The sequence below is a fragment of the Lygodium microphyllum genome, chromosome 5 (assembly GCF_053477565.2).
Source record: "Lygodium microphyllum isolate KBCC chromosome 5, Lygodium_microphyllum_v1.1.10, whole genome shotgun sequence".
NCBI classification, from domain to species: Eukaryota; Viridiplantae; Streptophyta; class Polypodiopsida; order Schizaeales; family Lygodiaceae; genus Lygodium; species Lygodium microphyllum.
Window position 1 is genome coordinate 33,842,858 of NC_141139.1, and position 13,832 is coordinate 33,856,689.

The 13,832-nt window shown below is 41.0% G+C and overlaps 1 protein-coding gene across 4 annotated transcripts in view; it reads right to left on the reverse strand.

Annotated features, from left to right (window-relative positions):
• The window catches only part of LOC148035670 (sphere organelles protein-like protein), a 157,127-nt gene that overhangs the window by 67,671 nt on the left and 75,624 nt on the right, over window positions 1–13,832 (reverse strand). For 3 of the 4 annotated variants that reach the window (XM_087677678.1, XM_087677675.1, XM_087677679.1), the window contains 4 exons: window positions 5,092–5,415; window positions 4,242–4,299; window positions 3,919–3,999; window positions 3,675–3,831 (listed from right to left, as the gene is read on the reverse strand). In XM_087677678.1, coding sequence (XP_087533804.1) covers window positions 3,675–3,831; window positions 3,919–3,999; window positions 4,242–4,299; window positions 5,092–5,415 — 620 coding nt within the window. Of the gene's footprint in view, window positions 1–3,674; window positions 3,832–3,918; window positions 4,001–4,241; window positions 4,300–5,091; window positions 5,416–13,832 lie in introns of all 4 variants that reach the window. The other variant, XM_087677676.1, reaches the window with a different exon arrangement.

Here is a 13,832-nt window from a genome sequence, read left to right on the forward strand (position 1 = left end):
CATCTGCCCATTTCATCATCATGGATGCAGGATTGCAAGTCCAACAGCTTTTTCATGACGTGATTGAAATTATTTCCTTGAGATTAGCAAAGTCAAAAAGATTCAGAGTCCAGACAGATGTAGCAATGACAAAGTAGGAGTGCGACAAGTGGCAAAGGTCAGAATAGCTCAAAAGCTGAAGCTTAAGAACAACACTATAACTCAGATCGGTCCTTGTTGGAGTTGTGATTAGCCCAATCCTCAAGTCTCAGTTGCAGGATGGTGGTGTTGCTCAGATTACTCTAAGGTGGTTCTCCCCAAGTATTGAACCAACTGTTCTATTAATATAGAAGTCAATATTCCTTTAAAACAATCGTCAATGGGCTTGAGACCGGTTCTAAGCTGACCTGTCTCTCTCTAAAGACCCATATAAACTCCATACAGTTTGGCGGGTAGCACTAAAAGGCACCTTGGCACCAAATCAACCATTTTTTAAAGGCTTTTTATCAGTAAAATGGTACTTCTCCTAGGCAAAGTAGATACAGCTGAATAAAACACAAGACCTTGTACATGAATATGAGAATGGAGCTTCAGCAAAATGCCACTCTTACTGATTGTAAAATACAATTTTCCAATGTTTTTATCATAATGTCCATGATATTTGTGATATACTCCAGCACAATGAGAACATCAATGGGAGTCCACTGCTACCCCCTACGATGGGGGTGAGAATGCCCTCAGACAGCCTATTCGCTCTCCGACGCTCATCCTTATTCCTACTTTTCATGGAAGGGAGATACTCCAGCTAATAGTGTACTTTAAACTTCCCAACCCATCCTTCATCTGTAGAGAGCATGATTGCCTAGCCGCAGCCTGCCTACAAACCACAGACCCTCACAGCCCAGAGATGACCACCACGAGACAAGGATGGGAGACAAAAATGCTCTTGCTGGAGTAAGATCAACAAAAAGAAAAGGGCAGTGAAGGGGAAAAGTGGCAGCAGCAAAGACAGGGTCAGTGTGTCTGGAAAGTAGTGAGGGAACTTCAACTATGGCACAAATTAAGAGAATTCTCCCTATTGAGGTGGGGGAAGAATTATAGAATATTCAAATTGAGGAGCATAAAAACACAGATCCTGTGATTTGCCTTGATATTGTAACACTCAGAACAATCTCACAAATGATAACCCCAAGAAATGCTTGACTCATTCCAGGGAAGATGTCGCTTAACAAATATATGCATGCTAATCAGACACCACTCCAGGTGGTCAGTGAACCAAAAAGGTTGGGGCCTATGACAAAAGTGGGCATGACAGAAAACAGAGCCAGGCACAATAGCTCAACAACTATCTGGTACATTACCTGCTTTGTCCATATCCTGTATTCAACACATGAAACATCTTATTCAAAACTTCATCTAGTCAGGAAGTGACACTAATCAAGCTAGAGCGAAGATTACTTGGATATTAAATTATTCCGCTGAGAGATTCAGAGATGAACTAGAGTGGAGCTTTTCTTGTCAAACTCTTCATTAGATGTCTTCATCCAAGTAGGCCTTGAAAGCAGTAACTAATGTGAAGATGAGAAGAGACTAGACTAGAGTTGGGTGGTCCCTGGCAGTAGAGCATTAGATGGATTTTCCACCAAATCAGAGCCAAATATCTAGAGCCTACAGATCAATTTCTACACACTTTTTCAAATAGATCATGGGACTACTGAAGAGAGGATAAGGCGATCTCTTTTCTTCAACAATCATTTAAGGTCACAAACTCTGTAGTAGGCACACACTAGGGCTAAGATCTCATCTCTGTTCAGGGAGTTTCTCCTTGAAGTTGTTAGCATAGTTGGTGAAACCTTTAGAGACCTTCACAAGATATCCAAAGGCAGAGACTGGGGGTCTTAGAAAGGCCAATCCACGATGCACTCCATTTATTTGAAGAGATACTCTCTAGGCTTGGATAGGCCTATTGTCCAAAGGAGACACTCCTTTTGTGAGTAATAGCTACTAGCAGTCAAGGATCCTTCTACCCTGCAGCAAGCGAGAATCATAGACATACAAGAGGCTGAGGAGACACTCTTTTGTAGGTAATCACTACTAGCAGCCAGGAATCCTTCACTCTGGAGCCAGCAAGAATCATAGACATAACAGAGGCTGATTAGGCAGAGCACAAAGGCTGCAGCCACCACAGGACAGGCTTGTATCCCAGCATGATCAAAGTGGTGATTTGATCTAGAGAACGGCTAGGGGAGAGAGTGAGATTTTAAGCTTACAAGAGGATACCATTACACACTTGATTAGGATTCAAGAGTGCCAGTTTGGCAAAACCCATCTAGAATAGAGCTCCAAACATTTTCTCTTGAAGGATACAGCTACATTAGGTAAGATTCAAACACATATGACCAGCATTATCCCCCAAGTTGCACAACTTTTATGGACCAAAATCTGGAAAATTACAACTAGGAAAATTAGAATCTTTCTGTGGCTTACCAGAGCTCAAGAGTTCTAGAAGAGAGCTCTCAGAATCATATTCTAGGGCTGAGGTGCGATAGCTGGGGTTATAGAGAATGAACCAGCAAATGGATATGAGGATCTCTACAGAAGATATATTTTCATATCTCAGGTCAACAGACAAGCCATACACACTCTAGGCTTCACCTAAATGGAGTGCACTACATGACATTATCACTGATGGGATCTCATTTCTAGCATCAATGCTTTGTGTACATACATTGTAAGATGAGATGAGGCAGCACAATACTTTCACTTGCAGGTCATACACTCAAATCTGTGCAGATCATTCATGCTCCCCAACATCCAAGGCAAATAGAAGAGTTTATGGAGATTCAAATTGCAAGAGAAGCCAAGAGGCCTTTCTAGCCATTTGTGGTTGAGTACCTTCTTTTAAACCTCTTGTTGGTCAGCCACTGAAGAGGAAACCAAGAAGACAAGGGCGTGTGAGTGGTAAATAGCACTCGGGTCTTAAAAGGTTTAATAACTGTACAAGTTCAAGACAATATTGTCTGCTGCAGGAGAGGAAAGCAAGACAAGAGGGTAATAAAGAAACGACTTGAAAAAATATTGCAGCAATAAGAAGGTGACAGTTATGAGATGACAAGCTAGAAAAGCTCAAGAGCTGAAGCTCATGAACACTTACAGGCATTTGAAGTGTCATACGATACAATGTGTTCAGTCCACACTATTAAAGACTCCAAGATATCTGCCAACTGAATACGTATCATGGCATGGTAGCCACTTCCCAAGAAAAAGAGCACAAGTAATCTTGTCTTATGCCGATCCCATGCTTCAAGATGTGAGTTTTGCATGTTGGGTTCACAACTGATTGAATGTCTATACAGAACAGACTTTTGCCTACAAGCCATGTAGATCAGCTAATGTCGTCACAGCTATTTTAATGCATTTATGTCAGTAAATACATGCATTTTGAATACCCGATCTTTTTATCAGAAATGAAAAAGCTACATCCTCCTGATCACTTTCCAAATGCCAGGACTTTGGTTTGGGAAACCCTACACAATGCCCAGGACATTCATGAACGACCACGTGTATTTGTAAACATGATCTGCCTTCAGGTGAAGTGGATGATGTTGTTCATTTCTGTTTTATGAACACACCCAAAACAGTACTAGGCATTCTAGATTAACATTATTGTGCATTATAAAGATTAGAATCCATACCTTCATCCAAAGGTTCAAAACGAATATGTCCAGGTCGTATCACAATTGGAAGCTTCTCTTCCTCAGCTTCTCCATCGTCGTCATTTGTTTTCAATACAGAGAACAAATTTGATTTCGACTTGTCATTTGACCTGGTATTGGTATCCCTCTTTCCATTCTGAGAAAAATGAAGCAGTCAAAATTACCTAGTGCCTTTTTTATGAGTAAAGACACCAAGATAGAATGCCTGGAAATCAGAATTTACAGTCTCTGTTGCCATAGTCTCTTGATGCTCACGTTTCCAACGGCGCTTTGCTTTCTTCCGTAGAGTACTACGACTCAATTTCTGAAATCACCACAGTAAAGGAACAATAAAGCAGTTTTAAAAAAACACAGTAGTCATATCTTTGTTCATATTTAAAAGGCTCCTTTGACCTGGAGTACCCTTAAGCTTGTACAGAAACTTTACTTTCATTTCACAAGAACTTGTAAAGAAACCCCCAAGCAACTCTCCTAAGAAAATGTAATGCAAGGCAGCATTCGTGGGCTTCCTCCCAGAAGCATTAAAAACTTGTCCTGTAAACAGACCTTTTTTCCATCTCCTGCTTTGGAGTCCACTTGCTCCTGATGATTCAAAGCATGCAGACTGCATGATCCAAACACGTCAGTTTAATTTTCAAAACAACTCGGAGTAGGGAGAAGTGCAACGACTGTTAAACATCTTAAAAACAGGGCACAAGCATTGAAAATCAAGAAGTTATGACCAGATGCTTGAAGATAACCAAAAAAGCACCTATGTCACATCCAAACTAGATCCCATACTGGCATCACTAAGCATGAGCTATGTAGTACTACATTTGAATGGACTACACCTTGCACCTACACGTCAGATGTTTTGCAAATGATTTTTGGTGACTTCCGTAATCCTTCAGACTCTTCCTCAAATTGACATTTCTCTCATTTTCATACAAACTTGCACTGCTTCAGATTAGTTACTCCAACATGGTTCAATCTCCTCAAATTCAAGATTTCCATGTAGCTTAAAAAGTTAGGTTTGCTCAATTTTTCTTCCAACTCTAGCTTTACATTATGCTGGACTAAAGTTTGAATGGATCAAGGTATTTCACCCAGTACATTTAAGACTTTAATTCAGAACTCTTTTCTCCAATCTATTCCTCTAAAATAATGACAGAAATAAGGATCATTGTTGCACAGATCAATGTGTTTCTAAAGAAAATCCTTCAATGTTCATTTCATATCCCCAGGACCAACAATGTGTAGCTGTTTCACAGACATTTTCATTCTTTTCAAACAGTTCTGCAAACAGTGAAGCATATGGATCAAAAGAGATCAATCAACAGTGACAGATACATATACTGCGATAAATCCCCGCAGTCCTTGCATTTGCTGAAAACTGTATGAGGATTATTACTTATACCTGGTTGGACATTGCTTCTCATTGACATTATCCACATTTACTTGATCAGAATTCACTGAATCACTTGCATCACTACTGGTGCTTTCAACTGCAATATTTATCTGTTTCCTCTTTTCAGTTGCATCAGTCAGCTTAGACCTTTTATTTTCCTCAACTTTCTTATCCGTCTGTGACTTGTGAGATTTCCCACCAGATAGCAGCTTCTTTTTCTTAGAGGAAGGAAGCACAACAGGCGACTCTCTCCTTGGTGTTGTTTCTTTCATAATATCTTGACCAGTATAAGGAACCAATTGTAGCTTGGTGCCTTTCTCCAGTTCATTTGTCCTGAAACAAGGCCATATAAAAATTAGCTTTCTGACAAGTATGGTATCATCGAGTCAGTATCTGTGTTTATCTTAAAACAAGCACTGACAAGTAGATGTTTTGTTTGAGTTTTATCAAGGGCAAGGGCACAATAGTTATTGAGAGGTGAACACAACATAATCAAGCTTTTAAAAAAATGTAACTCTCGCATACAGAAACTAGTTGCTTCAAAAAAAGAGCCTCATTTTTCAATTTAGAGAGTGAATTTTTTCCTGTTCATTCAAAAGCAAGCAGCTGGCCCAACTGATTCACGTTACTCTTAAAATATATTTCATCACTTGATGCATGCAGTGAAGCACAAGGAACCTCCTCTGACTGTGAGTGTCCATTTAAACAGATATTATACCTATGAGTGCTGTGAGAGGTCACCATTGTCATTGATAAGTTATCCAGCTCACATCCTGAGTCTATTCAGCCTTGGTCTTTCATCTTGGAATGCATTACTAGTCCTTAAGTCATACTTTATCCTATCAGGAATAAAACACCAACTTGAGCGTGGCTGTGAAGATTATGGACCTCTAAATCAGTCCAAGATGTCAGCAGAAGACATCCTCAGTAGGATGATGTTTCTTTCAGATGTAAGAACTACCACCACTTCACCTGGAAGGCAAGACTTGGCCCATGTAATGCACACATGGAACATCAGATTTTTGGATCCATTCCTGCCATAGAAGCTACAATACTATCTAAAAATCATGGAACCAGTGTGTTCTCACTGGATTGAAACTCCAAAATACGTGGGGTCCAAGACACTTTGGGTATAGTACTGTTCTATGCAAGAATGCACTCAATTAACCCATACGAAATTGTCATTTAAACAATCATATTTTTCTGGCATTTTGCTGGCTCTTAGAACAGCCCCAAAAAGATTTAAATCAATTAATACGAGACTGAAGAATAATTGGTAATACAACTGGCCAGAAAGTGTATAGCTGTAAAAGGGGACTTATTGTGCACTGCCACTTTCATACCCTTGTCCTTGACTTTCACCCTTCCATGTCAGCTCTCCTCCATCACTTTTCTGCCTTGATCATCATCCCCAACATTCCCTCCCGTCTCACATCATCATCATTCCCACCTGCTGCTGATTAGGCTGCTGCCTGTGTTTTCAGCCATGCACTGCCCACTGCTGCATTTTGACTATCAGATGCTGCATTTCACTTCCAAAGGCTCTCGCCAGGCTGAATACATGTCCTCTCATTCCAGCAATCAGAACTACTATGTTTACCCTGCTTTCATGACTCTCCAGCCCTCTATAATCACCCTATCCTCTCCCCACCTACTCAATTGGATAGCCCTCTTCATCTATGCTGCTTCCATTGTGCTCTACATTAGATTTCTGCATCAGCATGAGTGGTCTGCAGCACTAGGGATCCCTTCACAGAGGACAACAATCGCTCAGCCAGCTCCCATGAGAGAGAGTGATTGTTGGGCAGCCTCCACTTCTTCAGCGGAAAGTTGTACCTTCTTCTTCATTTGTGTCTTGTCTGAGTTTATTGTGTTAGTCATGTTCCTAAATGCTCTATGTTTCTATGCAAACCCTATTCCATTCTCACATGGTATCTTTATTTCTCCCGAAAAAAGAAAATTTTATTAATAACACCTTGAAGAAAATCCCCCTGAGGTAAACATACAAAGTACACCGAACTTTGTAAAGAGTGTCTAATTACATCACAAATACAATAGTCCACAAGAAGGCCTCTCTTCTCCTTCTCGTCCTCTCAGGACCAACCTGCATCCTCCCCCACCTTTCACAGAGAGAGCAGACAATCTCTATCCAAATCCTTGAAAGAGTCTCTGTTGTGGATAGATCCTGAAGGTCTATAGCATGGCTGCACATTGTGGTCCAAATATGTTAGGTTATAATACTACCAATCAGCTCCCATCTATGAGAGTGTCCCTAGGTCAATTGTACATGCAAAGTAATCTCAAGTGGGGATTCTACTCAAATGTTGTCCAATGATCAAGAAAGAGAGGCTCCCCCAAACATCCTCATAGCCATATGCTAGGCCACATGACTCAAGTTACAAGTCCCCCCGGTTGCGACCATGGTTCCTATTGTGCTATGGAATATCATCCTATGGGCTCTCCTACATACCTCCTAAGCTCTAGAACAATCCCATAAGCAGTGCCTTTGCATCTCCTCTAGCTCACCACATCTCATCCATACAACTAGGTCCCTACCGTATCCAAGACAAGTGCCAACTGCTACATTCCTGTGAGCTAATAGCCATTGAAAAGGGTTCTCTTCCTATGCCATGCGCAAAATATCACGAGAAAATTTGCATTCTTGTGTCAGGATGCCCAAACAAAGGGAAAATCAGCTACACCCTGCAAAGGAAGATTGTAGATGTCTCCTCTTGTAGAAGCCTCCACGTTCTCACTTAGGTGATGATATCATGTGAGAGTGCACTACGAAAGAGAAACATGAACACAAAGAGAAGAGAGATAGCAAGAGAGAAGAGAAAGTGATAATCTGCACTGAATCTGACTGGAAGGCTGAATACAATGGACAATTGATCCATCCCTGCATGCAGCCCAAGGCATCAGTGAGGTCACTGGATCAAGCTGATAAAGATGACTGCACCAAAGGCAAAGGATACCACAAGTAGAGTGTGTTGAACCTGTGGAAAAGAGAGATGATCTCCAAGTGTGGGGGACTTGATAAATATAGCTGACCCCATCCAAATCTGACTGACCAGCCTTGAGAAAAAAACATTGATGCAGTCAGCAAGTCAAAACTGGCCCACCAGCCTGCAACAATGGTGAAAAACATGGCATAAATCCCAAGAACAGGCCACCCGCTCTCTGACACAAAAACAGGCTGCCCAACCACAAAAAAAGAAATGCAAGTGGTCGGTGCGAGGGTGAACGCACTCAAAAGAAATACACACACCTAAACTGGGCTGAAATAGTCAGTGCTCTATCTCCATCAACCTCTAATGGAGCTCATAACCAAAAGATGACAGACTGACAAAATACAAGCTAACATGGGCACTTGCTATCGAGAGTGATCACCTCTCAATTGACAAAAGACTATCCAATTGCGACACAATGGAAATTTCAAAGTCTTCATAGTCAAGCCTGGTGGCAAGTTTGTATAGGCCATCTCATGGGCTACACATTGATGCCCTTTCATTCATGATCCCAGCTCGCTAGGCATTGAAACTATCATTAAAATAGTTGTTGCCCCGGGTGTCCTAGACACTAAGTGACACTAGGGTTAGGGTTTAAATCAGGGTATCTTATGAAAATTAAGTCATTTAGGGTTTAGATTTTACTATATAAAGGCACTTTGTGCATCACTAGAAGCAAATATGGCATTATTCATTGTGGTCACCATGAGCGTCGTACTCTCTTTCAATCATTAATACCTTGCCTCTCCTATTACAATTGAGGATGATTGTGTATTTATTAATTCTCGCATTATCTTTATCTATTTTGCTTATGTAAAGACAATCACTATATTACACTTTATTGAACACTTACTTTGCATGTGGGCCAATAGTGGTACCAAAGCCACTACCTTCATCGCCATTGACTGTGGCTACCTTCCTTGCAGCCATTGTCATTGAGTACCACACCTTGGCTAGCTACCACCCGAAGCCATTGCCATTGTGCCAACCTCTTTAAAACCCAACAATTGACCGATCGATAGTCGCACATCACCATTTCAACCGTTGTCACCTCCACTGGAACTCTTCTTTGCAAGAACACCATCAACTTCACGATTCAATGGCCTTCTGCCACTTACAGCTCGTGTACCTTCACCATCTATAGCAACTATCATTGCTCAGTCAAGTGCTTCCTCTGTTGTCTTGTTGACTGCAGCAACATAGTTCTATTGTGGATGTTGTTGTCCCTACCACTAGTCAACAACCCATTCCCACTAGTCAACAACCCATTCCCAAGCTACTCGCATCACTGTCCCTTTGACCTAACGTCATGTCACACATCTACTATCTCAACCAACCATGCCTTCATCACCACCTCAACCAAATCCATCACCTCATCTACCTAACCCTGTCCTATTCGTTGTATACTTCCTTGGCTCATCACATTCTACCTACTAATAACCGAGTCAACATGTACTTGTTGCCGCCATGGTCCTGATATACCAAAGACTTCAACATTTCTCAAAAAATATGTTATTTATGCATTCCTTCATTTCTGTAAAGCTCCTATTCTCAAGCGCTTCCCTTCCCAAGCACAACACAACTTGAGTGAAAATTTGGTGATTTCCATCCAAAGCACCCAATCTCGTCCAAATTTCATCAAAATTTTGGGAATTCTCATCAATTTTTCTAAATTCATTGTCAAATTGAGGAAATCCAAAATCTAAATATTTGCATTGTTGTTGTTGTACAGTTTCAAAGGCTATCTGCTAAATTTTGAGATCCATACAAAGGACAATACACTCTCCAACTCACATCTCAACCTCAAGCCTAGAGACATGGGAATTCAAGGTTTTGTAGTCACCCTACATTGTGTGTTAACTGTGTGATCATTGTATTTATTAATTATTCTTTATTCATCTCCTGTGTTCATTCTCTCTGAGTTGCCCAAAAACTAATGAGTTCTTTTATCAATGTGTGCTTTGTCTACGATTCTATCTATTATCTATAGACAAGTATTTCCCTACAATTGAGCTACTAATTACAAGGTTTCCATTAACCTACCACTAAGTTTCATTAAACCAACCCCACGAGCACACTAATGCAGTTTTATTGCAATTAAATGGGTTTTTTTTTTACCGTACGACAATTGCACCCCAGATCCTCTATAAATAGGAGTCTATACGAGTGCATCCTTGATTCCCATTCTTCCAACCAAGGTAATAGGTTAAGTATAACCCAAATCCACTATAAATAGAAGTCTATATGAGTGCATCCTTGATTCCCATTCTTCCAGCTAGATATCATTCAGCCCTCTCACACTCTATTGAGCTAAAATAAGCATTACATGCTGAATTAGCCTCTTAAACAGCCCTAAAAATGCTTAATTAATGAAAGCCATAAAATGGTGCATAGTTCAAGAGAGTTTTTAAAAATGGTGCATGGTAGGAGGTCCTAAAACTTTCTATAAATAGGTAGGCTACCCTCCTTTCAGCCCAATCTCGTTGCCTATTAGGTTCATTGACCACACCTCGTTTGTGGAGGACATCTCAACCGAAGCTTTCCATTGCTATCTACACCAGTCTGGTGCCTATTTCAAACCTCCTCCTTGCTGATTCGCACTGTTTCCAACCAAGTGACTGCCACTAATTGCTGCACTATTGTCATATAGCCCGTCCATTTTAGCAAACTGCTGCATTCATAGGCCCTAGCGACCACCCAGCCATCAGCAACCTCATCCTAGCTATTGCCATCAGTCTGCTGCCTACGTTTACTATGCAGGCTGCTGCCACATCATCTCCTATCTGCGTTTACTATGTAGACTGCTGCCACATCATCAACTGAATCTGCATTTGCAGTTTTCTCTCTCTCTTCTACCTATCCAACGCTCATCAAGCATCACTATTTGCTGTGTTTGCTACTGCCCCCGACACTCAGAGGCTGCTTTGCTACGTTTCGGGATCCATCAAGAGTACAACATACTGTCTCGCTCATCAGCTTTGCCTTGGTCCTCAAGATACAAGAGTTCCAAGTACAATTTTCATTCCCTGCATGGTTCATTTGTTCCATGAGCATTGAATGCTCATCAGCTTTGCCTTGGTCCTCGAGATACAAGAGTTCCAAGTACAATTTTCATTCCCTACATGGTTCATTTGTTCCATGAGCAATGTATGCTTAGTATTTAGTCATTCATTCAAATTCTTATTGTGTTCATTGTCTTTGAATTGCCTTAACCCTAATTGTGTTCTGTTGAGTTTATACTTTGTCATATGCTTTATTTATGTTTCTGCGTTAGGATATTTCTTCACATAGTATAAGAGCAAGGTTCTCTTCCACGAAACCTCGGCCTTTAATCTGAAAGCCCTTCACAAGAAGCAGGAACAATAGAAGCACAAGATGACTTTCAATGCATCTTCACCACATCATCATGATGCTCCCAAGCCTAGCACATCGAGACACAGGATGGAGTGGACCTCGTAGCTTGCTCCTCCAACTTCCAACATGGCCGGAGAGTCTTAAGACTACCATGGAGTCCATAAACCATACAAGATCTCATGAGCTGAATACGAACTCATCCTCATGTATTGATCTCAACAACAGATTGAAGGTTAATTTGAGTTTTTCGTTTTAGATTCAATGCACCGGTCTAATGATTTTATAAGAAGAACGGAAACTCCACAACAAACTAGCTATACTGACTTCGAAATTGGCATGGAGTACAAATCATTTTCCTCTCTACCACCATCATCTCCATCATTACCTCTTCCATCTTTTCCATACACTTCACCTTCATTCACTCCTATGTCAAGTACGCATATTACTACTTAATCTTTTGAGTTTACTTCCTCTTTTCCCCAAGATATTGATGAAGCTCATGATGACAGAACTCTTCATATCAAGTATTGGTTTGTAAGGCTAAAAGAGGATAGATTTTTCTAGTTGCACTCAAGAAAAGGTAAGCAAGAGTGCAAGAATCTTTGGTAAGTGCTCTTCCTTCATCTTCTCCTTCACCTCATCTAATGGTCAATTTGACTTTCGTGAATCATCTTTTTCATCATTTGCATTTAATGGACAAAACGAACCTAACACATTTCCCACAACTATACAAATGACAAATCCATTCAATCTCACACCCATCCCACCCACTAGTTCCGTTGCACCTTCCTTTTAGCCTCCATTAAGTGCACCTTTCATGTCTTCACACATCACACCATGGGGTCCTTCACCCTTAGGCACAACCTTTCGAACCTCATCTTTACTCAGCTAGGTAGTCTCCATGATGGAGGTTCATTCTCCCATCCCTACACTTTTAAGTTTTTCATGGCTTGGGAATGTCACCCATCCCTCAATGGGTGCCAATCAATTAGTACCACAATTTGCCTCCATGGCATTACCTAGTAGGTCTTCTAGTCATTTTCTTATACCCCAGTTGATCGTTGGACAAAGCTTACATGTCCAGGTGTCTCCACCAGCACTTGTTCCAATGCCTTGCATCAATCAGCACCTATTGGACATTTTCAACCTATTTCTACCTACCTATCTCCCCCCCTCCTACTTAACCCCCTCCACCACCTCCTCCTTATCCATCTTATTCCACTTATCTGACACCTCATGGTTATTTCTCCTCATTAACCAAACATGTCTTTAATGACAAGACCCATTTTAATGGCTCTAACATCACTACTTAGTCAAACTTGATGAGACATGCCCTTGATTCGCACAACCTATGGGATCTTGTGCAGGGGTTCAAACCCCAACCTGATCCTGCACTTGTTCAATACAAGGACGTCTGCTCATGCAAGGCTAGGAATGCCTTTGCTATTATCAAGTTGGTGCAAGGTCTATTACTTGAATTCCATTCACAATGTCAACATTTTGACTTAGCATCTAAGCATTGGGCACACTTGACTAATCGATATGCAACTCGAGGTAGGACAGGTCATATTAACTTGGATCATGAGTTCCAAAACTTTAAAATCATTGACCAAGGTGACTTAAAACTCAAGTTGGCCGAGTATCGGTGCCTTCTCGCAAAGTTCTCTACCACGGAAAGTCCTAAGTCCTTAAACAATCACATCACATTGTTTCTAAACAAGCTGCCGCGGAAAAACTTCCATTTTGTGCAACAAGTGATCTCACAACCCACTATGTCTACATTCTATAAATTTGAGTATTAGCTATTGCGTTACGCTGGGCCATTCGATTAGTTTCATAGTTTGACCTCTACAAAGGCAACTCTTGGTACTTCTTCTCAGAAGGGCAACAAGGCAAGGGTAAACCAAATCAAAATTCCACACAAAATCAAAATCAAAATCGATCTAGTGAGACCCCAAATACTCCTAGTCATCTCTTAAACCCAAGTCGCAGAATGTACCAAAGAAAATTCGGCATTGTCAATGTTGTCAGAATGACACGACAACTCATAAAGAGAGTTGTATCTGAGATGACTTGAGTGAAAATGCCAAAGACACTCAATGGTCGTAGGCTTCCATACAGTGGCTAAAGCTTGGAAGTGATGGAAATCAGAGCCTTTGGTTGTTGGCTGGGAAATAAATTATGTCATGTAGTCCAAGCCATTAGGCTACCCCTCATTGCTTGCAATCACTAAACCAGTATGAGAGTCAAGGACCTCGATTGTGGTCGCCGTGAAGAAGATTGCTCATCTCAATGGGCAAAGCTATTGAACTAATAACGAGCTCACCTCAAGCTTGGGAATATAGTATACATTATTTAATGTAGGTTGATCCAGGCTCTGGTCAGTGG